The sequence below is a fragment of the Fusarium venenatum genome (assembly GCF_020744135.1).
Source record: "Fusarium venenatum strain MPI-CAGE-CH-0201 chromosome Unknown EDB82scaffold_3, whole genome shotgun sequence".
Lineage (NCBI taxonomy): Eukaryota > Fungi > Ascomycota > Sordariomycetes > Hypocreales > Nectriaceae > Fusarium > Fusarium venenatum.
Window position 1 is genome coordinate 4,817,926 of NW_027072131.1, and position 26,913 is coordinate 4,844,838.

General features: G+C 46.6%; 14 protein-coding genes and 1 non-coding gene across 15 annotated transcripts; 9 read left to right on the forward strand and 6 right to left on the reverse strand.

Annotated features, from left to right (window-relative positions):
• Window positions 1–171: 171 nt before the first annotated feature.
• EDB82DRAFT_507533 (uncharacterized protein) lies at window positions 172–1,524 on the reverse strand. The gene is made up of 3 exons (XM_065608792.1): window positions 940–1,524; window positions 485–886; window positions 172–427 (listed from the first exon to the last, which is right to left on the reverse strand). The coding sequence occupies exons 1-3, from the start codon at window positions 1,087–1,089 to the stop codon at window positions 332–334; spliced, it is 648 nt and encodes a 215-aa protein (XP_065464075.1). The 5' UTR covers window positions 1,090–1,524; the 3' UTR covers window positions 172–331.
• On the forward strand, window positions 1,525–3,289 carry EDB82DRAFT_448955 (uncharacterized protein). The gene is made up of 2 exons (XM_025728010.2): window positions 1,525–2,588; window positions 2,637–3,289. Exons 1-2 carry the CDS (start codon window positions 1,943–1,945, stop codon window positions 3,203–3,205), a joined length of 1,215 nt encoding a protein of 404 aa, XP_025582420.1. The 5' UTR covers window positions 1,525–1,942; the 3' UTR covers window positions 3,206–3,289.
• A 130-nt stretch (window positions 3,290–3,419) lies between these two features.
• On the forward strand, window positions 3,420–3,491 carry EDB82DRAFT_t185. The gene has a single exon. It is a non-coding gene; the product is annotated as a tRNA-Asp (tRNA).
• Window positions 3,492–3,748: 257 nt separating this feature from the next.
• Window positions 3,749–4,318, forward strand: EDB82DRAFT_507538 (uncharacterized protein). Its single transcript, XM_025728012.2, has one exon. The coding sequence runs from the start codon at window positions 3,923–3,925 to the stop codon at window positions 4,202–4,204; it is 282 nt and encodes a 93-aa protein (XP_025582421.1). The 5' UTR covers window positions 3,749–3,922; the 3' UTR covers window positions 4,205–4,318.
• An 806-nt stretch (window positions 4,319–5,124) lies between these two features.
• EDB82DRAFT_558955 (uncharacterized protein) lies at window positions 5,125–6,247 on the forward strand (the record flags this gene model as incomplete). Its single annotated transcript, XM_065609713.1, has 3 exons — window positions 5,125–5,211; window positions 5,382–5,916; window positions 5,979–6,247. The coding sequence occupies 3 exons, from the start codon at window positions 5,125–5,127 to the stop codon at window positions 6,245–6,247; spliced, it is 891 nt and encodes a 296-aa protein (XP_065464076.1).
• An 819-nt stretch (window positions 6,248–7,066) lies between these two features.
• EDB82DRAFT_507540 (uncharacterized protein) lies at window positions 7,067–8,180 on the forward strand. The gene is made up of 2 exons (XM_025728014.2): window positions 7,067–7,750; window positions 7,800–8,180. Exon 1 carries the CDS (start codon window positions 7,242–7,244, stop codon window positions 7,722–7,724), a length of 483 nt encoding a protein of 160 aa, XP_025582423.1. The 5' UTR covers window positions 7,067–7,241; the 3' UTR covers window positions 7,725–7,750; window positions 7,800–8,180.
• A 281-nt stretch (window positions 8,181–8,461) lies between these two features.
• EDB82DRAFT_507541 (major facilitator superfamily domain-containing protein) lies at window positions 8,462–10,705 on the forward strand. Its single transcript, XM_025728015.2, has 2 exons — window positions 8,462–10,330; window positions 10,377–10,705. Exons 1-2 carry the CDS (start codon window positions 8,798–8,800, stop codon window positions 10,503–10,505), a joined length of 1,662 nt encoding a protein of 553 aa, XP_025582424.1. The 5' UTR covers window positions 8,462–8,797; the 3' UTR covers window positions 10,506–10,705.
• EDB82DRAFT_507542 (uncharacterized protein) lies at window positions 10,706–12,213 on the reverse strand. Its single transcript, XM_025728016.2, has 3 exons — window positions 12,034–12,213; window positions 11,459–11,981; window positions 10,706–11,411 (listed from the first exon to the last, which is right to left on the reverse strand). The coding sequence occupies exons 1-3, from the start codon at window positions 12,059–12,061 to the stop codon at window positions 10,979–10,981; spliced, it is 984 nt and encodes a 327-aa protein (XP_025582425.1). The 5' UTR covers window positions 12,062–12,213; the 3' UTR covers window positions 10,706–10,978.
• Window positions 12,214–12,362: 149 nt separating this feature from the next.
• On the reverse strand, window positions 12,363–14,058 carry EDB82DRAFT_568170 (FAD dependent oxidoreductase). Its single transcript, XM_065609864.1, has 2 exons — window positions 13,663–14,058; window positions 12,363–13,609 (listed from the first exon to the last, which is right to left on the reverse strand). Exons 1-2 carry the CDS (start codon window positions 13,847–13,849, stop codon window positions 12,456–12,458), a joined length of 1,341 nt encoding a protein of 446 aa, XP_065464077.1. The 5' UTR covers window positions 13,850–14,058; the 3' UTR covers window positions 12,363–12,455.
• Window positions 14,059–14,145: 87 nt separating this feature from the next.
• Window positions 14,146–16,017, forward strand: EDB82DRAFT_507545 (fungal-specific transcription factor domain-containing protein). The gene has a single exon (XM_025728018.2). The coding sequence runs from the start codon at window positions 14,269–14,271 to the stop codon at window positions 15,943–15,945; it is 1,677 nt and encodes a 558-aa protein (XP_025582427.1). The 5' UTR covers window positions 14,146–14,268; the 3' UTR covers window positions 15,946–16,017.
• Window positions 16,018–17,535, reverse strand: EDB82DRAFT_507546 (uncharacterized protein). The gene has a single exon (XM_025728019.2). It carries the CDS (start codon window positions 17,065–17,067, stop codon window positions 16,045–16,047), a length of 1,023 nt encoding a protein of 340 aa, XP_025582428.1. The 5' UTR covers window positions 17,068–17,535; the 3' UTR covers window positions 16,018–16,044.
• Window positions 17,536–18,614: 1,079 nt separating this feature from the next.
• Window positions 18,615–21,457, forward strand: EDB82DRAFT_464791 (10 TM acyl transferase domain found in Cas1p-domain-containing protein; the record flags this gene model as incomplete). Its single annotated transcript, XM_025728020.2, has 3 exons — window positions 18,615–18,947; window positions 19,004–21,274; window positions 21,324–21,457. The coding sequence occupies 3 exons, from the start codon at window positions 18,615–18,617 to the stop codon at window positions 21,330–21,332; spliced, it is 2,613 nt and encodes an 870-aa protein (XP_025582429.1). The 3' UTR covers window positions 21,333–21,457.
• On the reverse strand, window positions 21,438–22,877 carry EDB82DRAFT_507549 (uncharacterized protein). Its single transcript, XM_065608793.1, has 3 exons — window positions 22,068–22,877; window positions 21,883–22,016; window positions 21,438–21,803 (listed from the first exon to the last, which is right to left on the reverse strand). Exons 1-3 carry the CDS (start codon window positions 22,710–22,712, stop codon window positions 21,659–21,661), a joined length of 924 nt encoding a protein of 307 aa, XP_065464078.1. The 5' UTR covers window positions 22,713–22,877; the 3' UTR covers window positions 21,438–21,658.
• Window positions 22,878–23,310: 433 nt separating this feature from the next.
• EDB82DRAFT_249997 (arylamine N-acetyltransferase 3) lies at window positions 23,311–24,430 on the forward strand. Its single transcript, XM_025728023.2, has one exon. It carries the CDS (start codon window positions 23,459–23,461, stop codon window positions 24,416–24,418), a length of 960 nt encoding a protein of 319 aa, XP_025582431.1. The 5' UTR covers window positions 23,311–23,458; the 3' UTR covers window positions 24,419–24,430.
• On the reverse strand, window positions 24,431–26,820 carry EDB82DRAFT_250000 (uncharacterized protein). Its single transcript, XM_025728024.2, has 5 exons — window positions 26,437–26,820; window positions 26,238–26,376; window positions 25,450–26,188; window positions 24,804–25,399; window positions 24,431–24,753 (listed from the first exon to the last, which is right to left on the reverse strand). Exons 1-5 carry the CDS (start codon window positions 26,462–26,464, stop codon window positions 24,444–24,446), a joined length of 1,812 nt encoding a protein of 603 aa, XP_025582432.1. The 5' UTR covers window positions 26,465–26,820; the 3' UTR covers window positions 24,431–24,443.
• Window positions 26,821–26,913: the final 93 nt, after the last annotated feature.

Consider the following 26,913-nt stretch of genomic DNA (forward strand, 5'->3'; position numbering starts at 1 on the left):
GTGGCAGCAGCTCGTAGTTAATGAAATGAATATGGAAAGCAAGACAAAACCAAGAACAGACGTCGAAACAGCCCAACACAGCCAGTAGCAGGAGTCAAGATAAGTTACTCTCACATCATTTTGTTAGCATTTGCATGTATGGCCGTACACTATCAATCTTCAAATAAAAAAGGAATTAACATTGACATAACAGTACATCTCTAGAAGATGATATTTGTACAGCAAAATGACATACCAAAGTACAGTAGATGCAGTCTACTATAATGCTTCTTGTATCCCCCACCTACTAGTAAACTCCAAACTATCAGGTGTAGAGAGGAAGCAAGTCAACTTATATCCTGAAGAAGTTACTTTTCGACAGAGCGCCCTGTGATAAGATCAGGAATACGACTGCAAACCCTAGAATAATGGTAAAAAGCACCGCCATCTTGTGAAAAGCCAGAAATATCAGTAAGCTATCGGTTATACAGAAAGAACAACTTACCTTGGAATTCCCATCCCACCACTCTGCAGCTTCAGGCTTCCAGGGACCATACGTAGCAGCAGCCCATATCAAAATCGTGAGGCCGACAACCATACACAAGACAGCCAACACCAGAAAAGCAAGGCTAAACTCCCATGCATAAACGTGCAACCAACTGGGTAGAGCTTTGTTGTCGGATCGTCTTCTTCGACCTAGACTGTTTCGTATCTTCTCGAGACCGTCGGGGTGTGCCGACAATCGATGTAGTCTCATACTCTGAACTCCAGCAGTGACGACTGAAAAGAGGGCGAGCACTAGACCAATATATAAAAGTCCTCGTACTAGCCACGGTTTTGACTTTCCGTTGGGAAGGACGTCTGGCCATGAGCTCGTTGAGCTTAGGCAGCTTGCAAGAAGGGCGCCCTTTGGAAGAAGATGATTTAGCTGGAGACGAGAAAGGTCTGTGAAGAGCATACAAGTGTTCCTACAAAATTGAGCTCTTCTAGCTTGTGATTTCGCCAATTTTTGGTCATTTCGTCTTTGAGCTCTTTGTCATCTTCGTTGAGCATTCGTATGATGGTATCGCAACCCGTTGATGTGCCCTCGAAAAAGTTGTAGTGTTTCATTTTGCCAGTGCTGTTCTGACACAACCTAAAATTTGATGTTTCTGACGATAACGACGATTTATGATAAGAGTCGGGACGAAGAATGAGCCAAGAAACCAGAAACGAGGGGAACGTCAACCATGAACCAAGAATCTTGCCTTGCCACAGGTTACAGCATAGTAACCCTATGAACTCAATTGAAGATTAGCTGATAGAATAAAACACTATGAAAGACTATGCCATGTTTATTATCAACCGTCAAGAGCTACTGCAAGCGTTGAATCTCCCCGCAGTTGGAAGCTTTCCTGGAAACAAGCTACTATCGAGCCCAGCCACGTACGTAACATCTCATAATGTGCCCAGTCCCATCATAGAGATATTCGCAATGTAATCCTTTGTAGGAGGGTCACGGCCCATCGGCCGTGGGACATATATATGGTAAACTTCCCCGCATCAGGGCGTAATCACTTGGGTATTCAGCCTTGTACCGACACGACCCAGACATGGATCATCCTGCAATGCAACTACATATGCAACACAGTGCATTATACATGAGGAATGAGCTCTCGTTAGCATCTTCGCCTCTTGCCGTCTTGGTGGATACCCCTCTTCTTAATCTCACTCTTATGACAATCCTTCGGGAATACGGAAAACGAACCATGGATATGGTTAACCATCTCTCTCTTAGCATCGGCCTTTTACCCTCTTTCTGGACCCCGCCCCACGATATATGATGACAGGCCCCGCAATCTTTAAACTAAGGGCTCCTTAGTTCAAGATTACTACTACCATTGACATCTTAAAAAGGGTGTTTATATCTCAAACATCTTCAACTTCATTCTTTGAGTATTGTATCTAAAGCAACAACATCAACATGTCCCCTCTCAAACCTTTCCGCGCTGAGCACATGGGCTCTCTTCTTAGACCCCAAGCTCTCCTCGATGTAAGAGAGCAGATCCGTGAAAAGGGTCTCACCCCGGAGAATGCAGGTCTCGAAACTGTGGAGACAGATGCTATCAAGGACGTCGTCAAGATGCAGCAAGAACTAGGTTTCAAGGCTGTCACCAGCGGCGAGTTCACCAGAACTCGATTCTGGGGATTGATGTGGGATGAATTTGAGGGCACCACCCAGCTTCAGGATGCTGACGCCAGTCTTTTCCGTCTGTACCATCCCGACGTAGTAAGCCTAATCGAAAAGGATCGCCAGGTCATGCCTGGCGACTCTGTCATTGCAGGAGGCAAGCTCTCCCACAACCCTGAGAAGTCTGTCTCCAACTTGCACGAGTTGAAGCTTGTGCAGCAGTTTGTGCCCAAGGAGCAATGGGGTTCTATCAAGCTCACCATGATTACTCCTGCTTGGTTCCACATGCGTTACAAGCAGGGCAAGGCATACTCCCCTGAGGCGTACAAGAATGACGAGGAGTACTTTGCCGACGTTGCCAAGGTTTACCAGGCTGAGCTTGATATGCTGTACAAGGCTGGCCTGCGAAATGTTCAGTTCGACGACCCAGGCATGGCTTGTAAGTTGTGATTTGACCTATGGCCGAACTTGACACTAACAAGGATAGACTTTTGTAGCCAAAAGTTCCGTGATGGCTGGGCTGCTGATTCCGACAACATCGGCACAGTCGATGATCTCCTAGACGCTTACATCAAGCTTTACAACGACAGTCTGTCCAAGATCCCCTCAGACATGCACACTGGTATCCATCTCTGCCGTGGTAACTTTATTGGCGGTCGTCACTTTGCCGAGGGCAAATACGACATTATCGCCGAGAAGCTCTTCCGTGACTTGAACGTCAACACCTTTTACCTGGAGTACGATACTGAGCGCTCTGGTGGGTTTGAACCTCTTGAGTTCCTCCCCAAGGACAAGACCGTTGTTGTTGGTGTCATCAGCACCAAGCTGCCTCAACTCGAGGACAAGGATGAGATGAAGAAGAGAGTTCTAAACGCGGCCGATTGGGTTGCCAAGGGTACTGGTGAGAGCCAGAATGAGGCCTTGCAGAGGGTCGCTGTCAGCCCTCAGTGCGGATTCAGCACCCATGAGAGCGGATATCCTCTTAACCTTGACGAGGAGAAGAAAAAGTTGGCTTTGGTTAGGGAGATTGCTGACGAGATCTGGGGTGAAGCTTAAGGTTGATAATTGACTTGTAAGCAAATATGATTAAGAACAATATAGTGAATTGATTGGCTGTATCAACGATCCTTTGATACTTTGATCTATAACGCATAAAGGGAGAAGAAAACAATGGGAATTGCCGGCCAAGGTTGGTCAAGGGTATATATACTAGTGTAGTCTGCTCAATCTGCATCAAAATCACACACTACAGCCGGCTCAAGCCGTCTTATCTTCCGTAGTATAGTGGTCAGTATGCAAGCTTGTCACGCTTGAGACCCGGGTTCAATTCCCGGCGGGAGAGACCGCCACCTGTGATACACAGGAGTATCAATTCTTTTTTTTACAATTTTTTTTATAGCAATTTCTGCTCAGTCTTCTTTTTCGCATGGCTGTGTCCAGGCACGGTATTGGCATGTCTGGTGGTACGTTAAAGCGAATTCTTTGCATATTGACATCTGGAGGCTATCTTCTAATGCAAACACACATCACACTTGAATTTGACAGCTCCAGTTTTCATAGTGCGATATTCTATAATGAAGGCAGCTTCTATAGACGCAAGGCGTACCCAGAGGCTGACAGCACCACAGCTGAGATCCGCCTTTCAGGTAGCCTGGCACATCATATGCATACCTTTCAACTTCATTAATTCAACCTACCTAATGGCTTTCTGAGGGGCTTATGTCTGTCTGATGATAGACCAGAACCATCAAATTGATACATGTCGCTACCAAAATGGACGGTTTGTCTATAGTCACAGCTTGTTTCGCCTTTATTGAAATAGCCGACAAAACGTCCAAGGCCATATCGGATTTTGTAAGGGGTTGCAAAGGTGCGAGGAACGACCTAGCGTTCGTCAAGCAAGAGCTGCTTGCTTTGAAACGAACACTGAATTTGCTTAAGGATCTTGTCAGCAATGAAGATGAACGAGATTTGACAAATAACCCGAAGCGAGATATTTGGGATATAATTCAAAATTTACGTGGCATTGCCTCGATCTCAAAGAATGACCTATGAGGGCAGAAAGGGAGGCGTCTTGCAGCTAACTGGGTCAGGAGAGGGAAAATGAAGGTCGCTAAGTATCGTATAATTTTAGAAACAAACAGATGAGGGCACAATCTATGAGAAACCCATTTATTGGTCCTGCCATGGTGACACTGACCACCTTAAACAGAGGCATGGCAAAGCACATCAAACGGGACACGGCCTAGAACATAGACGACATTAATTAAATAACAGAAGATATCTCAATTATTGGGTCAAGATTTCAGAACCTGGAAGCACTACTGATCAGTCAAGAAACGGGTGATCGTCACACAATTACTTGCGTTCTCTAGGTCTCTTAGCTGAACTCTAAGCCTTCTCATTTTCTCTGAGCTCTAAACTGAAGGGTCTATAAACATTGACAAAACTTAACATTAGTGTTCTTTTATTGAAAACTCACTTTCCTCACAAAACTATATACGCGACTGACACAGTAATAACTGAACTCTAGGATAAGGGTTATAAAAGAAGCTTCCTCCGAGCTATACGCACAGAGGCTACTTCTTCTTCTTCTTCCAACTCGCCCTCAGCGTCAACTTACCACTGAAACGGTCAGTTAATCCTGGTCTGCTTTCCTCCATAGCGCTAATCACACTCGCAGATGTCTCATCGCCGTAAAGCCAAGCCTCAAAGCCTAACGGGGCGATGCGAAAACGGTATGTCTTGGGAAGACGATCTCGAGATCAGGACCCGCCTATGGAGTCTGTCATGATACAAGTGCTGTAAAAAGCTCACAGCCAGAGGATACCACGTCAGCCTTGATAAATCAAGACATGCCGCCATTATGCCAACCTGAAGACTTGGGTGAAATTCAAAAGACTCGACAAAAAACTCACTTGCCTTACCGACTTCGGTACCATTCTCTCTTCCTGAGACGTCCTTGTTTGAACACAATGCGTATCGACTTCGACGATCCTATTTTATCTCCAAGTACCTCGAAATTGGACAAGAAACCAATCCCAAAGAGTTGTTGTCCGAAGGTAACCAACTATTATGGCTTAGGCGAGCTCACAGTCCCAATGTCATCTATGATACAGAATCAACACTGGTTTACAATTCAGTGCCATTTGGTGATCTCAGATTTTGCCAAACGAGGTTCAAAGCGGAAACACGAGTCTTGAGCACTGATGCTTCACTTATCTTGCTCAAGACTTCAAGTCGTCGCTGGGAGGTTTACGATTGGCCTGCAGACAAAGTTATTAAGCAGGATCGTTTCAACTCGCCGCAAACGTGGACGCAACAAATTCTTCCTATCTCAAAAGGCTGTGCGCTTCATCTACTGGGCCACTACCCCAAGGGCTATAGTCTGAATCGAATATGCCGGACGGTTTTGCCAGGAGGAGAAACGGGCCTGGAGTGGAACTACAGAATATTGCTCTCGAGCAAAGACTCTACACTTCGTCATGTCACCTTATCTCAAGATGGGAAAAATGTGACTGGGCTATTGGGCGATCCGCAACAACAACTAACTGTTTGCATCTGGGATTTGTCCTTGGAATGGTTCGCTGACGAACATGTAGTGGCCTTGCCAAAGATCAAGCCTCCAGTCACTATCGGCCTACAGCAAGAAAACGTGACTGGTCGAGAAAGAACCTTGGGACTGGTTTCAACCGGACAAACTGTTGTTGTTATAAAGGGAGAGATCGGCACGCTGCCAAGCTATCACGCTGATTTTCAGAATACTGGTCTGAGGCAACAGCTTTCAATCTTGAATCGGGTGTTGAAATCTCATCCTATTCCCTCTCAGCTTCTTATTTTCATGGAGATGATAGCAAAGACAGCTTCTTCACTGATACCAAGATCTCTACAGATGGGAAACTGCTGTGTACACGAATCGCCAGGACACCTGATTTTGGTGAAGGGAGTGCACCAGATATCAGACGAGAGACATGGACCGATATAGAGACCATGGTTCTGAAAGTGGAGGGGTTGGAGATAGTTCATCGATTCAAGGAGGTCTGGAACGCCGACTTTACTAAGCCTGTGGCACTGAGCATTTTTTTCACCCAACTTTGACGTTCTTACGAGGTTGGCGAGGAAACAAACAGGAGAGGGAGAGAGAGTATGACTGGAAGTTTACGGTCTCAAAGAGCTGAAGGAAGAGTAGGCCACTTTCGAAGTTCAACATGTCCCATAGGCGGTGAATTCCCGCAGGGATCGTGTACGCAATCATCACTTGATGTCTCAACAGATATGGAAGATGAATATATGGAGTAAACTTGAAAGGGATGGATGTGAAATGAAGACATGAATGGAGTGAGAATGACGATCGAAGGAAAAGGGGGGAGAGTAGATCCCTGTCGACAGTATCATCATTGTTCCCGTTCATCGAAGGATCATTATTGTTCAAGTATGTTGGAAATCCAATCCCTGTTGAGATGTCAGTAACGACCTTTCAACACTGAGTTGCCAAGATTAAACAACAGAGACTGAATCTTTTATTTTCCGATGTCTCTTCGAAAATGATCCTTACGATCCAGAGGTATACTGGTAATACCACACACTTTAGATTCACGTGTAGAGTAAAACCGTACCCAAACAGTGGCATAAATAGAGTCTCACAGATCTGCCCCAATGTATAAATGCTGAAAGTATATCCATGAAAGTTGACATTATGCTTCCAAGATTTGAGATGGGAATCATTTTGCGGGCGTTTGGGTTTTTGACTCCTGGTGAGGTGGCTAAGCTTTGTAAGTGAATCCTTACAATTTGTTTTGCAAATCTTAGGACTTGCATCAGAATGAGGTTGTTTAGTTTGACCTGAAGAGTGTGACATGACGACTCACAAACGCGAGGGGAACCCTTCAGTCACAACCCATGTCAGGTTTCTATCACGTACAAACTGTATTTAGCTTTTAGAATTCTATTGAATGTTGCTGCCTGCAGCCCACAATCAATCAGCTTGAAATTTAACTACTGACTTATTAAGCCAGTGGTCTGTTGACTCCCCATCTCATTTCCATTACCACAAAACCGTTGAACCAGACTACTGCATACCTTCTTCTTTACAATGGCTACTGTGCCGCCACCGCGCCCTGTTTTCATCTACGGATCCCTTAGGGCATTGCCTTTGCTGGCTTGGGTTCTAACTGGAGATTACTCCAACATCAACGCCGTCGCCAAATTCACCCATCCAGCCCGAGTCAATGGCTACGCGCGTTTTGCTCTCCACAGATGCGATTACCTAGCCACAATCAAGCATGAATCTAGCGAGGTGGATGGGCTGCTGGTACGTGTCGAGACGAAGTCCCAGCGCCAAAAGGTGCATGACTTTGAAGGCGAGATCTACAAGGCGATGCCCGTGAACGTGATCCTTGAGGGTAGAACCACAGTCGATGCAGATATGTATGTGTGGAACGGCGACGCAGAGAAAGTCTCCGATAAACCATGGGAGCTACAAGATTTTATCAACGAAAGACTTGAAGACTGGCTTGATCTCTTTGACGGTATTGAACTCGTTGGAGATGATGACGAAATGCTAGCAGACGGCTAGAATACCGGCATGACTTTCACGATGAGGTATATTTGTATAAACTTTGCCTGTATCATTTTACTGACATGAGCATAGACTGTTCTGTTCCGGATAGGATATTCCCATCCGATGTTTCGAAAGTCATACTGGGGACAGAGCTATTATGAATACATGAATACTCTTATTGGACGGATAAGAACGAAAAATAAAAATACAATTGCAATTTAGAGTCTCTATTATCAAGAAGAATGCATTATTGGGGAAAAAAGATTCTGGAGTTCAAGATAATACGTGTTGACGGATGACAAAATTGTTTTCTCAACATTCTATGCATGGGACCAATCTTGGTCATTTTTCACATTCCGCTTTCAGCTTGTCGCAGGAGGGTAAAATGCATTGGGTCTGCTGATGTTTCGTGGGGGTCACTCGGCCTCGAGTCGTTAGCAGTTACATCGCAAGCAAGGTAGAGAATACAAGGTCAATTGATGAGATTGTCAGACTGCGTACCTGATTCGAATAGAAATGATGTGATTTATTAGTGTTTATTGATCATTTCCTTCTATAGAAGGTGCTACAAACTAATTTTACGGACTCTGGTAGTGGCTTTGAACGGATGCGGGGAGTCGGATGATGGGACGGTGGGTGTGGGTGACAAGTGATCATCAACTGGGATAAGGCGATCAATGCTCTCGCCCATTGTGTATATATTGTTGTTTTCTTGTATATATATATATATCTACTCGATGCCTTTCTTTATAATTATAGAGTTGTATTCTGTCCTGGACAAAAATATATCCCTCATAAATAGAGTCTCTGCTTACTATCCCTGATCCATAAGAGATACATATGACGCCATAGAGCGGGATGGATCATCAGCTAGGATCCATGTAAGACACAACTGCCCAATCAATGCAGCCCAAGAGTGGGATTGTGCCATCGACCCTACCAAACTTGCAACGCGGGGAGTTGAACAGCTCCTACGGTTACCCTGCTTCTCTTTCACAATATCGGTTCACTATCATACACAATCAAGCCGCTGACGAATCAGTCTCTTTTCTTTTCTTCCCATCTACATAAAGGGAGCCATCCCCCCCATGAAGGACGCTTCGAGTTCAGAGGCGCATCGTCTCTTGACCCCAGTCTCAGCGTCATACAACAACCCGTCAAGGACGAGAATGGCTACCACACCAGACAAGGAATCGGATGTTCGAAAAACCTATGGCGCAATTAGCAATAATGGCGATGCAAGGAGGAACAGTCTTGTGGACGCTGCGGAAGACGAGGCGATTATCCCTAAAGGCGCACTCGATCCTGTCTACGAGGCAAAAGCACGCATCCTCAACCGTGCTCTGAGTGACATAGGAATGGGAAGATACCAGTGGGAATTATTTATAGTGATAGGTTTTGGGTGGGCGAGCGATAATCTCTGGCCGATTGTTACCTCTCTCATCTTGACGCCCGTGGCGAATGAGTTTGGCGTAAGCAACCCTCCTTTTCTTCCCCTTGCTCAGAACATTGGTCTATTGGCTGGTGCCATGTTTTGGGGCTTTGGCTGTGATGTGTTTGGTCGAAAATGGGCTTTCAACATCACCCTAGGCTTAACGGCGACTTGGGGCCTGATATCAGCCAGCGCCCCCAACTTCGCTGCCATCGCCATATTTGACGCCCTCTGGTCTTTTGGAGTAGGAGGAAATTTACCTGTCGATTCGGCTATTTTCCTCGAGTTCCTACCGGCGTCCCATCAATACCTTCTTACTATTCTTTCGATCGACTGGGCCATCGCTCAAGTTATCGGCACCTTGATCGCATGGCCCCTACTAGGAAATTACACATGCCAGCAAGACACAGTATGCCGACGCAGCGACAACATGGGCTGGCGTTACTTCACAATCACTATTGGTGGCTTGACCTTACTCATGTTTCTTGCCCGTTTTTTACTATTCAAGATTTACGAGTCGCCAAAGTACCTCATGAGTAAGGGGAGAGACGAAGAGGCAGTCAAAATTGTACACACTGTCGCCAAAAAGAACGGAAAGACGTCTAATCTTACTGTTGAAGACCTTAAGGCTTGTGAGCCAGAAGGATATGTCGCTCAGACCGACGCAAGTGCAGCTTTGAAACGATACCTCGAAAAAGTCGATATGTCTCACATCAAAGCCCTTTTCGTGACAAAGAAACTCGGTCTCAGCACTGGACTAATTATGGCCGTGTGGGCTCTCATTGGACTTGGATATCCTCTCTACAACGCCTTCATTCCATACATCCAGGCAACCAAGGGCGCTGACTTTGGCGACGGAAGCACATATATCACCTACCGAAACAGTCTAATCATTGCTGTTCTCGGTGTGCCAGGTGCTTTACTCGGAGGATGGCTTGTTGAGCTGCCCAGACTCGGACGAAAGGGTACACTTTCAGCTAGCACTATCCTCACTGGTGTTTTTCTCTACTGTTCAACAACTGCCACGACTAGCGGTGCTTTGCTCGGCTGGCAGTGTGCTTTCAACTTTTTCAGTAACATCATGTACGCTGTTCTCTACTCTTTCACGCCTGAGTTGTTTCCTACGCCTCATCGCGGAACGGGCAATGCCTTGTGTGCATCTTGCAACCGAATCTTTGGCATCATGGCTGTAAGTGTTTAAACTTTCCCCTGTTGACTGTTGCTAACATTTGTAGCCTATCATTGCAATCTTTGCGAATCTGGAGACATCTGCTCCCGTATACACCAGCGGTGCGCTCTTCATTGCGGCTGGACTCTTGGTATTGCTGATGCCGTTCGAATCTAGAGGCAAAGCCGCTCTCTAAGTACTTAATCTTGTGATACCCGTTTTGGACATATGAACGATATAATGATTAGGCATAAATCGTCTTCGTAATAGCTTATTAGAGTTAAAAGATAACGAATGAATACTATATACGGACTGGTAAAGTCAGCGTCAGGATTTGAAAATCGCATACAACCACCAATTGTACAGACCCATACAGTCAATCCATTTATTCCATCTCCTTTTTTATTACTTTGAGATGCAACGGACCGCCAAATCGTTATCAAACGTTCTCATTCCTTTGCATCTGTGACACTCCATTGGCTGGAACCTATTGATGGATCAAGGTTGAAAGGATCGGGACGACCCCATATCGATAATAGCCACGATGATCAAGACATAGTGAGAAGGAGAGAGAAGGAGCAAAGGTATGAATAAATTGTCACTGGTACGCTACCTACTGCGCAGTAAAATATTGATCAAGAACCTCCCTATGATCCATCTCTGGCCATATCACTTCTTCTTAGCAACCCCGGCAGAATCTCGTTCCTTGATCAACTTCGTCTCAAATGGCATCCCGGCTTCTTGTCGTAATATTCCATACATAGACGACGAATCGAGTGGCCGTTTTTCAGAATCAGAAAACTTCTTTGCATCCTTCAGATGCTTAATAGCAACTTCTGCAACCTCCAACTTGGCTCCAGACTGTTCTGCAAGAGTAATTCCATGGCCCACGTCCTTGATGGCCAGGTTTAGATCGGACCACGGCCTGTCGCCTCTCGCTGGCATGTATGCTCCAGTTGTCAAACGTTGTGACATTGAGAATGGCAGAGGTCCGTATTGCTGCTCGATCAAGGCTTCTAGATTCTCACTGCCGAGACCGGACTTTTCGGCTAGCACATGCGCTTCAGCGATTATTTCCATGAAACCAGCTGTTATAAAGTTTCTACTCTAGATGTTAGTAGGATCCAAGTCTGGGGAGTGGCCACTTACCCTGCCGTTTTCATCTTGCCAGATGCTCTCACGTCCTCCCCAACCCCGATAACACCCCTTCCCATAACCCCTTCAACATATGGGGTGATCTTATCAACAGCATCGTTTGGTCCAGCAATGATCCACAAGAGCTTTCCCTGTGCTGCAACAGGACTTGCACCAAAGACTGGTGAGGCGATAAACCGTCCTCCTTTTTCTTGAATCCTGGTCTCTGCCTTTGCGGAAGAGTCAGGGTGAACCGTTGACGTATCGACGATAAGCTTCCCCGTTAGTTGACTGGATAATTTTGTATCAATGATTGCATCCAGGGTTGCCTCCAAGGCGGAGTCATCACTCAGAGACATGAAGATAATGTCGGAGTTATCAACAAGGTCTCTAGCTGTTGATGCGGGTTGGGCACCAATATCCTTGAGAGAATCACCACGGGAAATAGTGCGATTAAAATAAATCATATTTGTAATCCCTGTTGAACTTAGATGTTTCTGGAGATTTGTTGCCATTGGAAGACCCATTGACCCCAGGCCTGTAGCATGACATTAGCCGTGCCTATCAAAGACTGTGATGAATGGACGTACCGATCCAGCCAATTTGAGGAGAAGCCATTCTGGGTTGGGATTAAGATGCCTTGTCTTTCGGTTCAAGTAATTGGCAACTATCTTGTGATGATGATATGGCCTGTACTATTTATAAGCTGTGACCCAAGACTCGGCTGAAAACCCCGCAGCTTCGGATATGTCGCCGAGGCTTTGAAGCATGTCTCGGTCGCCGACGATGCGTGATATAGTACTCTATTTGATGATTGATACGTTTATATGTGTTGCTTTCTAATAGGCAAATGTTTACAAATGGCCTAATTTAATATTGGCATAAAATGCATCACAATTCTCATCCATTCCAAATATCATTGTAGTATCATGACCAACTTATTTCATAAACAGGATATAATTGATATATTTTTGTCTGTTAGTCCTCAATTTGCATCAGTATTTTAGGCCATTTAGAGAGTAGAGCCATTCTCCTTAATATTCGTCCACCCTTCGGTGTCACTCGTTGGCAAATCCATGATCGTATCATCAGCACCAAACCTATCTAAAGGATCCTTACCCCAAAACTCAGTAAACTTCTCGGGCCTCCATCTCCAAAACTTAGCAAACCTCTCTTCCAATGTACCCTCCATACAATCAGATATGAATTTGCCAATGGATGTGATGTGTTTGTACCCTGTTCCACAATCACCAGATGCAATGACAAGGGAAGGATGTCGAGGATGATACGTGATGAGGAAGTTTCTATCGTAGGTATCAGCACACCAGCAGATGCGAGCATGAACTAGTGGTCGGTCTGCGAGTTGTGGCATGGTATCCCTTAGGAAATCCCGCATACGACGTTCTGATTCTAGAGGGATTTGATGCTTGGCGAAGGGGATGGATTGGGGAAATTTGGCCCCGGGCTTCTGCATCCAGTTCACGTATCCGGGGTGTTCGTCACACATCTTAAGCTGATGGACATCCTCGTCGGGTTCCATGAAGAATCCCTTGTTGATGTTAAAAAGGACGGGGAGATTCTTGTATAGCTGGGTTTCCTCAGGTGTCATCTGGATGTGGCCAAGAGTCCAGGCTGTGGCACGAATCTGATTCTCGAAATCGAGGAATAGCTCAGCTGATGCACCAGCAGAAAGAATCGTTCGATCTGCTCTGTGCTCTTTTCCGTCCGCAGTTTTGGCACCTTTCACGTCGCCGTCTTCAAAGATAAGACTCTGGACTTCGCCTTCTGGTGAGCCTGTGATGAACTTGACACCAAGTCTTTTGCTTTCCTCAAAAGCAGCAGTCATGGCCTTTCGAGCATGGACCCAACCAGAGCCTTCTGATTTGTAGAATCCTTTCCAGCCGGGAAAGTCGCCTGTGAGAACACCTTCAGGCATGGTTTCTCTAAAGTCCTCCGCTGTGTTGAGAGGGGTGAATTCGTCAATCTTGTCACCCACGTCTTCCTCCACGACTTGTTTGATAGCCTTTGGCGTTGAAGCAGAGATGACGTAGCCTGTGTCGTGGCAGTATGGTTTGAAGACTGGGTCATGTAGCCAGCCTTGGGCTTGAGCGTAGGTGAGGGATTGCCAGATTGCATCTTCATCATCTCCTTTGTTATCAGGAACATCTAGATGCTATTAGTTATTTGGTCTATCAGATTTAGTGTGTAGGACAACTTACTCAGTCCACTTGCAATCTTGTTGACATCGTGACCCGCCGAGATTGGTGAGGGTATGTGATTGACATCAAGAACGGTGACGTTGGTATAGCCTCGACGAGCGAGATGGAGAGCCGTTGAACATCCCCATGTTCCGCCCCCAACGATGAGGATTTTGGATTCCTTAGTAAGATATGATGTTGAAGACATGTTGATGATCAAACTGGAGAGGTAAAGTTGGATCAAGAAACCTAGGAATGGAGCATCAGGAACGAGATTGTTAGATATAGTAGATGCCAAAATAACATGCCTTGCAATGAAGGTCCAGCCGATGCAGACATTGAATCCACTTGAACCTATTTTGCTCCGATTGGTTGAGATGATGATCCAAACCGAATAGAGAAGCTCCTTGATCGTCAGGTGATCTGAGAGGCCAGAGAAGCCGGGAATAAGGTGGTCTAGAAAGAATCTAATGCTCTCATCCCCCGCTTTTATTTTCACACGTCGCGATTCCCACAAGCATTACATACTCACTCGCCTCTACCTTCCTTATGCTGACCAGCGATATCCTATACATCCGGACAGCCTAAACATAGTTTACCTCAAACCCCTGTCTCACTGCATCTCTAATGCCAAGGCGAAGACCCCCGGGCAACTCAAAACCCGTACAGCGTCGCACACGCTCAGGATGCCAAACATGTCGCGCTCGCAAGGTTAAATGCGACGAGTCCAAACCCTCTTGTCGAAATTGCATCACAAGAGGCGTAGAGTGCAACAATTCCATTCAATTAAAATGGGAGTCTGAGTTCACAGCACGCGGGGTGTCGTTTGGTAGAGAAGGTGTTTGGGCAAAGGAAGATAGACCAAGGCAGCGAAACCCTGTGGCCCATTCACCTGCACTTTTGGTTCTACCTTCGATTGAGCCGAGACACTTTATTAATACTTACCATAGCGACTTTGTGAGAGATCCAAATCTGGAAAAGAGTCTTGTTAGAGAGGCTATGCAGCTTAGGGAGGAGACTGAATATGGTGTATCGACTGCTCTTACTTGTCGATCTCGATCAGCATCGCCGAGTCTAATACCATCTATTTCTTCTTTTCCTACTCTGAACACTCCCGAACGCAGCCTTTTTGAATACTATCTTCTTCGACTATGTCCTCTTACAACACCATCTTCACAGCTCTCTTCACCATTTTCGAATTTGGTTGCGCCTCTATTCACTCACGCCGGTCAAGATCTTCTCGTCCAGTCCGTCCTAGCATTTGCAGCTCGCCATAGGAGTATCAAAGATCCATCATGGGCACGTTCAGCCATGAAGATGAAAGGGAGCGCGCTCACAGGCCTTCTCAAAAAGATTCGATCTCCTGATGTCACTGCAGACGTCATTCTCGACCCACAAGTTCCAGCAATCATGATGTTTCTGTGTCTCTATGAAATTATTGACAATGGGGATTATCGGTGGGTGTTTCATCTCCGAGCGAGCCAGGACTTTATGAGGAAACGGCGGCAACTTGCGCTTCCTTCTAGCGTTAATACCGGGTTTGGAAGTCTTGCTGCGTTTGCGGAGCGGTATTTCGCGTTCCAGGACGTCATTAGCAGGACGGCTTGTGGAAACTCCCCGATATTTGGGCTGGAGTATTGGCAAAGACCTGACCACACAGAGGATATCGATGCCTGGATGGGATGCAGTCCTGCGATGGCCTCTGTTATCTTCAAGATTACCGAACTTGCCCGAACGAGGAACAAAGATCATATGACCGAGAAGGACTACCAACTTGAAGTTGAAGATCTTGACAGGGAACTTGCTTTGGTCAGCTCCAACATCACTGCCGTCGAAGCCATGGATGAGAATGTTCGACGAAGCGTTGATCTAAAGAAGACTTCAGTGCAACTCTATTTCCACTGTCTTCTCAGAGATGCAGACCCATCAACACCGCAAGTCGCATACCTTGTGACAAAGGTCCTCCAGTCCATCCATAGCCTTATTCAACAGGGCAGCGCAGCAGGACTACTGTTCCCGTTATTCGTTGCGGCCGTAGAGCTGGATCCGCTGAAGGATGACGAGATATTCTTGCACGAAAGTCTGAGAACATATTTATCTGGAAGACAGATGGTTTTGGAGATTCTCGATGCAATGGTTGATTCGTCGTTGGCAAATATTGAGCGGACAAAGGCTGTTATCCTCAAGGTCTGGAGGATGAGAGATTTGCATACTCAACGGGAGTCTCCTCTTGTGGGAATGGGGGATGCTAATGATTGGAATAATTTTGTGAGTCCGTTTACTCAAAATTTGAACTTGGCTTAATGGAAGGGGTCAAAAGTTGTACATATCGGTATCACCACGATGCTTTTTATATCGCCTCCATATTAATGAATAATGATTTACTATCTAGAGAAAGATCATCTACCGCAAAAGGAAGCCAGGGAATACAGTATCAGCAGGGTCAATGAAGAAATTCATCCGCCCAACCAAATTAGCTGTTCCTCTGACCCGCGGTATACAAGCAGGAAATTCCACCGGGCTTGCCTCTTCAGAGACAATGTCTGCCTCGAATAGCGTATCAATGATAGACCGATGCAAAAGCCTGCCTTTCCCGGCACCCAATCTCCCTTCGGCGAGAAGAACTGCAATTCTTGAAGCTGTGCCTGAGCCACAAGGCGAGCGGTCAGTCTGGCCATCCGCAAAGATAACAACATTTCTTTGTCGGATCTCTCCAATATCTCCAGAACCTTGTTCATTATAGAATATCACACCGTATAAGTCGTAGTCTCCGTAGTGTGCTCTTGTACCAAGCGCCGCTTTGATCTCTCTTCCAATGGCGATGAAGTCAATATGCCGACTTGGCTCGACCGTGAGACCCAGTTGAGCAGCATCAACGTGGGCGTAAACGGCTCCCCCAAAAGCCAAGTTGACCTTTATATCGACATCCCTTGAAGGAAGGTTGACCGACAAGTCTTTGGCGATCTGATAGCTCTTAACATTGATGAAATCCCCATGAATCGGTCTTCCCTGTTCAAGAGTGATCTTGGCTACTACTCGTCCTGAAGGCACATCGATCACAACATCGACAGTCCCATTTTCTGGCACTTGGCCCAATTTCTTAGTAATGGCCCAGTAACCTAGAGCTATAGTGCCGTGCCCGCACGCAGTGGAAAAGCCATCTTTGTGCCAAAACAGGACTCCAAAGTCAGCGCCGGCGTCGTCTGGTTCTGTAATAAAGCCGCCGTACATATCAGCGTGCCCACGCGGTTCATGGCATAGAGATTGGCGGAGCCGATCAAGAGGATGGTTGGGAGTGTTGATCACATTGAGGCGACGGTCTTTGACTGTTGCACCGATCGGGAGGTGGTCTTTGGGAAGGGTTTGGACGATGCGAAAAGGTTCGCCGGCTGTATGCCAATCTTCTGTCTCGATCCAAAATGACATGATGAATATTGTTTAATCTTATATGCAAACTGAGTTGATTCAATTGATTGTGCTTGTTTTATGCACGCAGTCGGAAGCCAATCCGATACGGGCGGGGTCTCTGGGCCGGGCAATCAGATCATACACATTTTGCTTCTTCTGGGAGTCGGCTATGTTGTCCGTGTACTTTACCCCTGGCATCTGAGAAAACAAATTAGAAAGCCCCTAAGACAGTCAAGCTTTTATCCTCCGGCAGTTGAATCATGGCGGTCGCGTGTAACAGGCCACAATCAATGTCCTACAGCGAGACAAACACCTGGAGGAAGTGACAAGCAGATCGGTGCGACGCGCGTTCGTTTTGTGTCATGTTCGCTAGATCGTTAGATAGTGACATTCATGCATTTTTGACATGACTATTTGTTTGCAGTACTTGCGTAGGTACTTGCTTGTTTGTTGTGGCGTTTCTCCCAAGGGTAGAGTCAGTGATGGAAACAAAGAAAGCCCAAGCCCCCACAGCCCCCTGGAGAAAAGAGATCAGCTCAGTTCAGCTCTACTCATCAGAGTATAGCTCCAATTCTAATCTCTAGTCTAATATCTGAGCGCCATCTCCCTCTTGATACTCTGTTTTCCCCCTTGCCATCTCTGTTAGCGGAGTCATTGCCCACAAAGGAGGTCATCTACAATCAAGGGTCGGTTGTCCTTTTAAAGTTTACAACAAACGATAATAGGTTATCTAGAAATAAGTTTTATTTATCTTGGCAAAGGCAACGGCTAATGATAACCGTAAAAGCTTGTTTTTGCAACGCAATGCAAGGCATACCATGGCAAGGGGAGAGATGGCCTGCGGCTGAGATCCCTTGGTTGGCCTCCCTTGCAATTGTTTCATTACAGGGGGTTAGCCAACTAACTGTCCATTTCTTTGTGCAATGTGACTTTCAGTAGCTCATTACCACTGACCCGAGATTTGCCAATGTTTATTGTCGTCAGGATCGGGTTAAAGGGTTTATCGAAAATGTTTGCTTCCCTGTACGGTGATCAATAGCTGTGAATAACGTTTCACGTTAGGCTTCAAGCGTTCCTCCCGCCTCCGTCCGTCGCCTTTTTTTGGCTTGTGGAAGGAGACACTGGTATAACATGTCAATTCACTCTTTTCTTTTCTTTATTTTTATTTCTTGCATGCCATTTTCTCGACGCTCTTCAATTGACTCAAAACATTTCTTGCCCTTGTCTTATCCCGCGCCTCCAAAGATAACTCACTGCGAGCTTCTCATTCGACAACCTACGAACCGTCCATATCATGCATAGCTTCAACTCTCCTTTGACCGTGTCTTAGGCGTGTCCTGGGCCTCGTCAGTCCATACCAGATGCCCCAGCCGTCTCAGACCTTCAAGCAAGGGGCGCGACCCCCCTTGCGCCACCTGATTCACCCTTCCCAGGCCTCGGCGAACCTGGCGAAAGCAAAACGCACCTTTCGTTTCTTTACTTCTTCAATCATTCAAAAGTTTCGACGGCTTCCCGTCTTGGCTACGAATTCATTCCGTCAGAAGACCATCATCAAATCTTTCATCATGTCGGAACCATCCTTCGTGGCCCTCGTCGGCCGTATTCTACCTATCGTCTTTTGTGTTTTACTTTTTTTCGCCATCACCGTTCAACAAGTCTATCCATCCGATGATCCGTATCGATGCAGAGCTCTCCTGGGAGAGAGCAAACGAAACGGCAGTTGGCTTCATACACCAGACGAGACGGGTGCAAGGAAGCCTTTCAGTAATTGGCAGCCTGATGGGTGTATGCTTCACCACTACACAGCCGAAGAGATTAAAGAATGCATGGGTGATCGCCATGCAGTCTTTTCCGGAGACTCTACAACACGACAGATATTTTGGGGAATGGCCCGACTGGTATGCCTGTCGTGTGTCGCTGTGATTGACCTTCTTTCACTGACCGAATGTTATAGCTAAATCGTAAGGCGGCGAACAAGGGGCGCCATGAACTCCAGCCTCACAGAAGTTACAATACCACCTTTGCAGGTGTCCGATTGATCCACGTCTGGAACCCATACTGGAATACCATCAAGCACAAAAAGTATCCTTTGAGACCCCAGCTTGAGTTGATGAGCGACAACATGCACGACCCCTCTAGCGAAGAACAGGAGTCCGGTCAGCCTGGCCTCATCATGCTTGGTGCCGGAGCCTGGTATGCTGGTAACTATTTCGCCAACGAGTCCGAGGTGCAATTCGAAAAGGCATTGGACAACATCACCGAGATTCTTCAGCTTAGCGACCTGCCCACCTTCGGTACAAAAAAGATGGACTCTGTTGAGGGCATTGGCAACGAAGTTTTCATCGCTCCCGTTGCTCCTCCATTCTATGCTCAGATGCCCGCCGCCCGAACTGGTCCCAAGGGTGTTCATCGCGGAGAGGTCGAAGCCATTGACGCCTATACCTATTCACAGGAGAAGGATCACAACCTTCGCCTGTTACGGGCCTTTCCGCAGCTCTCACACAATCAACCCGAAGCCATCGTCGACAAGACCGGAACTGGATTTCACGTCATTGATTCCGTCGCCGAGATCAAAGCAAACATCCTACTCAATCTCCGATGCAACGCGAAGATGGATCGGAGGTCTGGCTACCCCTACACTCGAACATGCTGCACTGACTACGGTGGTCGGTCATGGGTACAGATTGTGATTCTCGTCATACTCGCCATGTACGCCATCGCCTGTATTTTCTTCGAGAGTTTCACCTTTGTCTCATCACTGACAGTCAAGGGCGTTGACATGAGGGTTGGCATTTTCGCAGTCGCCCTCATTTATTGCTATGCCGCCGACCGTACTCATCTGTTCTCCAAGGGCATGAAGGAATTCGTCCCGAATGAGTTCTACCTTCTCAGCAGCATTTGTGCCCTTATTGGCGGACTCACCATTCGCAAGGTCAAGTTCCGCACTCCTCAAGCACCTCCTGCTGCAGTTGCGTCTGAGCCTGACTCGGAACCAACGCCTGCGCCCGTAACACCTGTAGTCCAAGACGCAGGTATTTTAGCACGAGACCAGACTGAAGAGTGGAAAGGATGGATGCAAGCCGCTATTCTTGTCTACCATTGGACAGGCGCTTCTACAAATCTCCCCATTTATATCTTCATCCGGTTGCTTGTTGCTGCGTATCTCTTCCAGACTGGCTATGGTCATACCATCTACTTCCTGTCCAAAAAGGACTTTTCGTTCCGTCGCATTGCGAGCGTTTTACTCCGTCTCAATATACTCAGCTGCGCGCTCCCGTATGTTATGGGAACCGATTATATGTTTTACTACTTTGCACCTCTAGTCAGCTTCTGGTTCCTAGTTGTCTATGCCACCATGGCTGTCTGTTCAAGCTTCAACGACAGCGTCAAAGTTCTGGGTAGTAAGATCCTGGCATCTTTCATCTTTGTTACACTTATACTCAACGCTACCCCTGTCATGAAGTGGCTTTTTGCCATTCTTGAGTTTGTTTTCCGTATCAAGTGGGACCTCACCGAGTGGGAGTTCAGAGTCACCCTTGATGGAGCAATTGTTTTTGCTGGCATGCTTGCTGGTGTTGTGCATCAACGAGTTGAGCGTGACTCATCTTGGTACACCAACTACAAATTCGCTGCCATCCCATCCCTGGTGGTTGTTTTAGGCTTTGGATATTTCTGCAACTCCCTCGACAACAAGGCCATCTACGTCCTATTGCACCCTGTCATTTCCATCTTCCCTGTCCTCGGCTTCATCGGTCTTCGAAACGCCATCGCACCCTTACGCAACCGCTACTCTACAGCCGCAGCATGGCTTGGAAAGTGCTCCCTTGAGACTTTTATCCTACAGTTCCACGTTTTCCTTGCTGGAGATACAAGAGGTGTTCTCCTATTAGATATCTTCAAGGGAGATGGCAGCCTACTCAACGACCGCTGGAGAGATCTGGTGGTTATCGTACCTGTCTTCCTTTGGATCAGCCACCTGGTCGCTGAGGCCTCGGGCGAGATCGTAAAACTCATTATGGGCGAGTCCAAGCCAAAGGTGACTTTCCAGGATGTCGACGATGATGATGATGAGAATCAACTTAAGATTGTTGAGCCTGTGTGGGAGAGCATGCCCATGCTGAACAATATGCACTTAGATCGTGCCAAAAACTTTTGCAAGTCCGTTACCTCCGGACTTCATCTCCGTGTCGGTGCTATCCTGGGAGCGATGTGGCTCCTGAACTGGGTAAGTTGGTCTCTAAGACTTTGAACACCATATGTCTAACATGTTTTAGTTGTATTAAAACGACTCGGGGCCTCCCAGGTTCAGAATGGGTCATGTTTTTGGTTTAGTGATTTTATAGAATGGTGGCTTTAACATAGCTAGATCGGAGCGTGCGGATGGATCAGGGGTTTGGCATCATTAGCTATTGTAGATTTAAAAATAGATATCAAGTGACCGAAGTTCTTGTTATCTTGTGACCACCATAGTGGTATAAGAGAGGGAATAAGAGCTTTCATGAGTTCCCCACTGAAAAGAAAAGGAAACATAAACAGATCAAATATACAGACAATGTTTTCCACCTCGTTACTATCAAGCCGCTTCTTACTGGCCTCAAGCACCTCTCGGTTATGACTCGTCCAAAATGGTCTCTCCCTTCTGCATACCAGCCCACTCCCAGCAAGCTTTCCACAATATGTCTCTCTTGTCAGCATCCATACAGATCGCATCCTCCTTCTCCCGTCTCGCGCCCATAAAATATCCCTTTTTCTCCCTGGTACTTATCCCCAACAGCCAACTCGGCCAGTTCACGTCCAGATTGTGCGGAAGATCGTAGCTCATCGGTGAAGTACTTGAGGATAGGTAGTAAGAGAACGATCAAGCCGAATGCAAAGCGGATGAGAGGTGTCTGTATCTTGTGGGCGCGGGAGTCGACCATACCACCTGGGTCCATTGCTGTAGCTGTGATTCCAGACAATTTCGGATTCTGATCATATGGTTAGCAACTTATGTGCAGTTGTTTGCGAAGAGGACATACCTTTGCGAGCCTTGCATTGAGGTCATGCATAAACATAATATTCGCCAGCTTACTCATTCCGTATCTGTGAAAGCCATGGTCGTAGTCCTTCCCGGGCATATCCTTCTTCGGCTTCACGAGCGTTTCCACATCCTCGGGAATACCAACCTTCATACTGAACAACGGATGCGGCCGATCAGTATAATGTGTGTTTGAACCAAGCATCACAATTCTACCGTCCGGGGACATTGAACCGAGAAGTTTGAGAACAAGAATGTAGTGACTTAGATGGTTCACCTGAAATGTCCTCTCAAACCCGTCTTCAGTGAAGACTTGTTCTTTGAGGGACATTGTGAAGGCGTTGCATACGATGGCTTTTATAGGTGGTAATTCACCAGCCTTCACACGCTGAGCTGTTTTCTCGGCGAAAGCACGTACTTTTGATAGGGAGGAGAGATCTAATGGCTCAATGGAGGCTCGAGAGGATGTTGAGATTATATCGTTTAGGCGAGCTGTGTTAGCATCGCTGAGGGACGCGTTGCGGACTGTTGCGAGAAGGGTGAGGTTGGGGTAGTGGGTTAGGAAGTGAGAGACGAATCCTGACGCACAAGAGCCATTTGCACCTGTTATTATAACCGTTCCTGTTTCTGATGGTGGCATTGTCATGGGTGGAAGCGGTTCTGTTCTTGGTTATTTGTCGTAGATGTTATTTATGAGGTTGTTTGTGATAGGCAATTAAGAATGTACAAAACCACAAACTCTTTATTTGAAGTAGAAACCTTCCTCCTTGTATATTGTTTGTTCTTATAAGATATCCCAATAGTATATGTGTTCAAGGAGGTGATTTCGTATAGCGGAGTCCTCGGAGTTCCGGGCCAGACCGGAGTTCCGCAACTCCTGGGAACTCCTAACAAACTCCCCTGTCATTTCCAATTACGCAGAGTAGACAAATGTGATCTATACATTCCCTGTTACTTTTAACAATACTCTCTACTAGCTTTCTTAACAATAGTAAGCAGATCTTTGCATGCCCAGGTATCCAATAACAAACCACATCAAGTAGCGATGAGTCAGCACAGCTCAAAACCGTTGGAAGTTGATAATCAAGTTTAACCATGAGCGTATCACCTCGTCAATACAAATATCATATCCAGCCTTGACTATCCATTAGAGTCCTAGTAAACCGTTTACCCTTTTCCGAACCCATTGCCGACAGAGCCAACATGAACAACCCTGATTTGTCATCCTCCCCACTGCTGGGCGGGCCGCGGTCCATACCCGATCACTAAATCAAGTTTGAAGCTGTTCAAGTCAATGCATCATCATTCAGTTGGATATCTTTGTCTATATAAAGACTACTCGAAACATATCAAATATCCAAGGACCACAAGTAAAGTATAAGAATCATAAAAATGATGGAAAGACTCAAGTACAGCGAGTCTCAGCTTGGGACTTACTACAACCGCATCAACTTCCAAGACTCGGATCGGAAATACACAGTCAACAACCTTTCAACTGAAGCCCAAACCGATTTCCTTTTCACCCTCACAAAACGTCAAATCCTCACTGTTCCCTTTGAGAACCTCACACTACACTACTCATGGCATCGTACAGTCGACGTCAACGCAGACCATCTCTTCACCAAGATCGTCACCGAGAAACGAGGAGGTTACTGTATGGAAAACAACAGCTTCTTCCACACGGTTCTTGTTTCACTGGGCTTTGAGGTGTACATGGTTGCTGCAAGGGTCTTCAGTCCTGATGGGAAGAGGTACGGTGCTATAACGCACTGTCTCAACGTCGTCACCATCGGAGACAAGTCTTATGCAGTTGATGTTGGATTTGGTGGCCGTACGCCGACCATTCCTATGGAACTCCTCGATGGAAAGGTTTTTGAGAGATCAGATTCGGGTCAGATGAGATTACGACACGATACGATTCCTCAGTACTTGAGCAAGCAAAAAGTCTGGATTTATGAATTTCGCTCAAATGACAGTGGCGAATGGATTCCTCAATGGTGCTTCATAGACCACGAAGTCATCCCTGATGATATCCGTGTCATGAACATGGCTCCTTCGAAAAGCCCTTCAAGTTTCTTTACTTTCAAAGTTATCGCCGTGCAGTTCGTTTCTGAAAAGGAAGACTGCTCGGAGATAGAGACGAGAGATTTAAAGAATGTCGGTGGCGATATCGATGGGAGTGTGTTCATTGATGGAAATGTTATGAAGTATAGGAAGGCCGGCGTCGTCAAGATGGAAAAGACGTTTGAGAGCGAGGATGAGCGGTTAGAGGCGTTGAAAAAGTATTTTGGTATTGAGCTGACTGAGGAAAATCGGAGGGCCATACGAGGGACAGCTGGTGCCATTGCATAGATACTTCATGAACATAAGGAACAGCCTATTGAAACTCAATATCATCCAAGATTCCCCATGCGGTGGAAGGGCTCATCATAAAATCAACCTCGCAAGGTCCTTCGTTGGTAAGTCCCTTGCGGTTGACTAACTCCATTGCCTTGCCATCCAAATCACGAGCCATAGCAAGCATAGTACCGTACGGTTCCTTTGGCAAATGACAGCTCATCTCCTGAAACACCGTGAAGCAGTTGTCGAGGAGCTGACGATCATTTGTGGTGAAGGCTTGGTCCGGATGTTCGATGAGATTGACGATGAGGAGAACCAGACATGAGAACGAGCCGCAGTTGTGAAGCCTATAAGGCTATTGTGAGCATAGATCCTGTTGGGGGTTGGATAAACTTACCAGAGTATGTACTCGGTTGGTCTTTTCTTCAAGAGCAACTCCAAGCAAATTCGGCCATATCTGACGCAATCATCCCATCCAGATGGCAAAGGTGGGATATCGCCTCTTCTCACCTCCCCATCGACATCGTCGCTCATGTCGATGACTGGTGGAGATAAATACAGTTTCACTCTATTAACCCATGCGTCCTCAAAAGTGAATATGGAACGAATCTTGATCCAACACTCAGCATGGTGGAACCAAAGATTCATCATTAAATCCGTTGCTGCTGGAGAAAACCTCTCAAGGATACCCTCGGCAGAACGTAGTTCTATGGGGATTTCCTGAACCCATTCTGCTAACATTTCTTCTATACGAAGCATCATACTGTGCTTCTGCTCTTTTGTAAGAGTTGTGGATTTCTGGCTGTAGAGGAGATCGAAGGCTTTGCCTTGGATGTATGCGAATCGTGCTTTTGCGCGGAGGTAGTTGAAACGGATGCTGTCTGTAGAAGAGGTCATGACTCCAAGGTTGTTTTCAGGGTTTGGGACTGGGAGGTCCATATCTGCATCGGTATCGAGCTGCGAGTATGGAATTTGAGATCTCTGTGAGATTCCCTGCGGATGTTTAGTGGCATTCGGCTGAAGACTTGTGGATGTGTCCATACCCTGTCATATATATACGATAACCAGAACAGTTGTGTTCTATGGGCTTGCTCAGCTTTTGTCAATCCTTCGAGTGCCTGTTTTGAATTCAGGCGAAGACTTTGAGCAAGCTTCACGACGCTGCCGGTCAAGACGATGGCGAGCTGGAAATCCGAAGAGCCGAGGAACAATATCACAGTGCCCAGAAGAACCTGTAACCCCATCAGATCTTTCCCCTGGGCCATGAGCTCAGAGGTGACAGGACGGATATTTTGAAGGCAAGTCTTAAGCGCTGCATCATCCGAGCCTCGGCCCTCAAGGACGCGATAATTGATGGCCAGTACAACATTGATTGCAGCCCATGAGATGATAGACCGCTTAGCTGTCTGAGCAAAAAATTCCAGAAGCATACGCATAAAAGCCGTTTCATCAAACAGCGGGATGATTGCGTTATAGTTTCGAAAGTAATTGTCCACTAGAGGCAGGACTTCTGATAGGGGTGCCAGCTCTAGCTGACTTGACGTTGAGACGTTCGCTGGAGGCGTGACAGATGCTGTAGTGGACGTGGAAAGACATCCTGACGTATCACGAGGTGTCTGTCCAGGCGATATGCCCCAATTGTCAAATGAATTGGGAAATGCGTCATTATTTACGGGACCGCCGATATCGTGCTGAGGTTGGGCGACTGCGTTACCAGCGAGTATAGTGAGTAAAGACTCGATGGTGGCCAAACGCTCTTCTAACGAAGCGATACGATCAGGTCTTGACAATCAGCACTTAGTAAAACAACATGAGAGTCGAACGTTCTTACTGAGATCCAGATTCACGTGGCCTCGCCTTGCGTTTACTCGTCACAGTTGTCTTGCAAGTCACGGCATAAAGCGTACAATTGGAGCAGGTTGGTTTGCGGGCATCGCATTTGGCTTTTCTGGCGACGCAGTAATCACAAGCTAGGAAGTATCACAAATCAGCACTCTTTGCCATCCAAATGCATTGATTGCCACGCTCACCTCTTCGTCTGCTTGACACTTGCTCCATACCAACAAAGATAAGAGCAATGCTATAACTGACTGAACGGGCAAGCTGCAGGCGGTAGCGGGGGTTATCAGAGTGCTAAATTAAATGGATCTCCTGTCGGATAGCGGTGTTGGCGTAAAACCCGCTGAAACCCACTGAAACTCCGCTAGATATTTGCTAACCCATGCTTGGAGGATTTAGGGTATGCAATATCTCGGCGGCTATCGATGGTTGTATCCCTGAATATCTTTTCTTATCGCGTCAATCCGAGATGGACATCTGATTGCGGCCGAGATAGACATGTGAAAGCATGTGGAAGAGTGACGAATCTCAAGAATCCTTCAAGCTAATATTTGTTGGTTATGATTTTGTTGTAGTCTTGGCTGCAAGTCAATTCAACACTTTGAACCAACATCCCATTATGGTTAGACGCTCGCGGAACATTATTTCAACGCCCCGGCCAAGTGGCA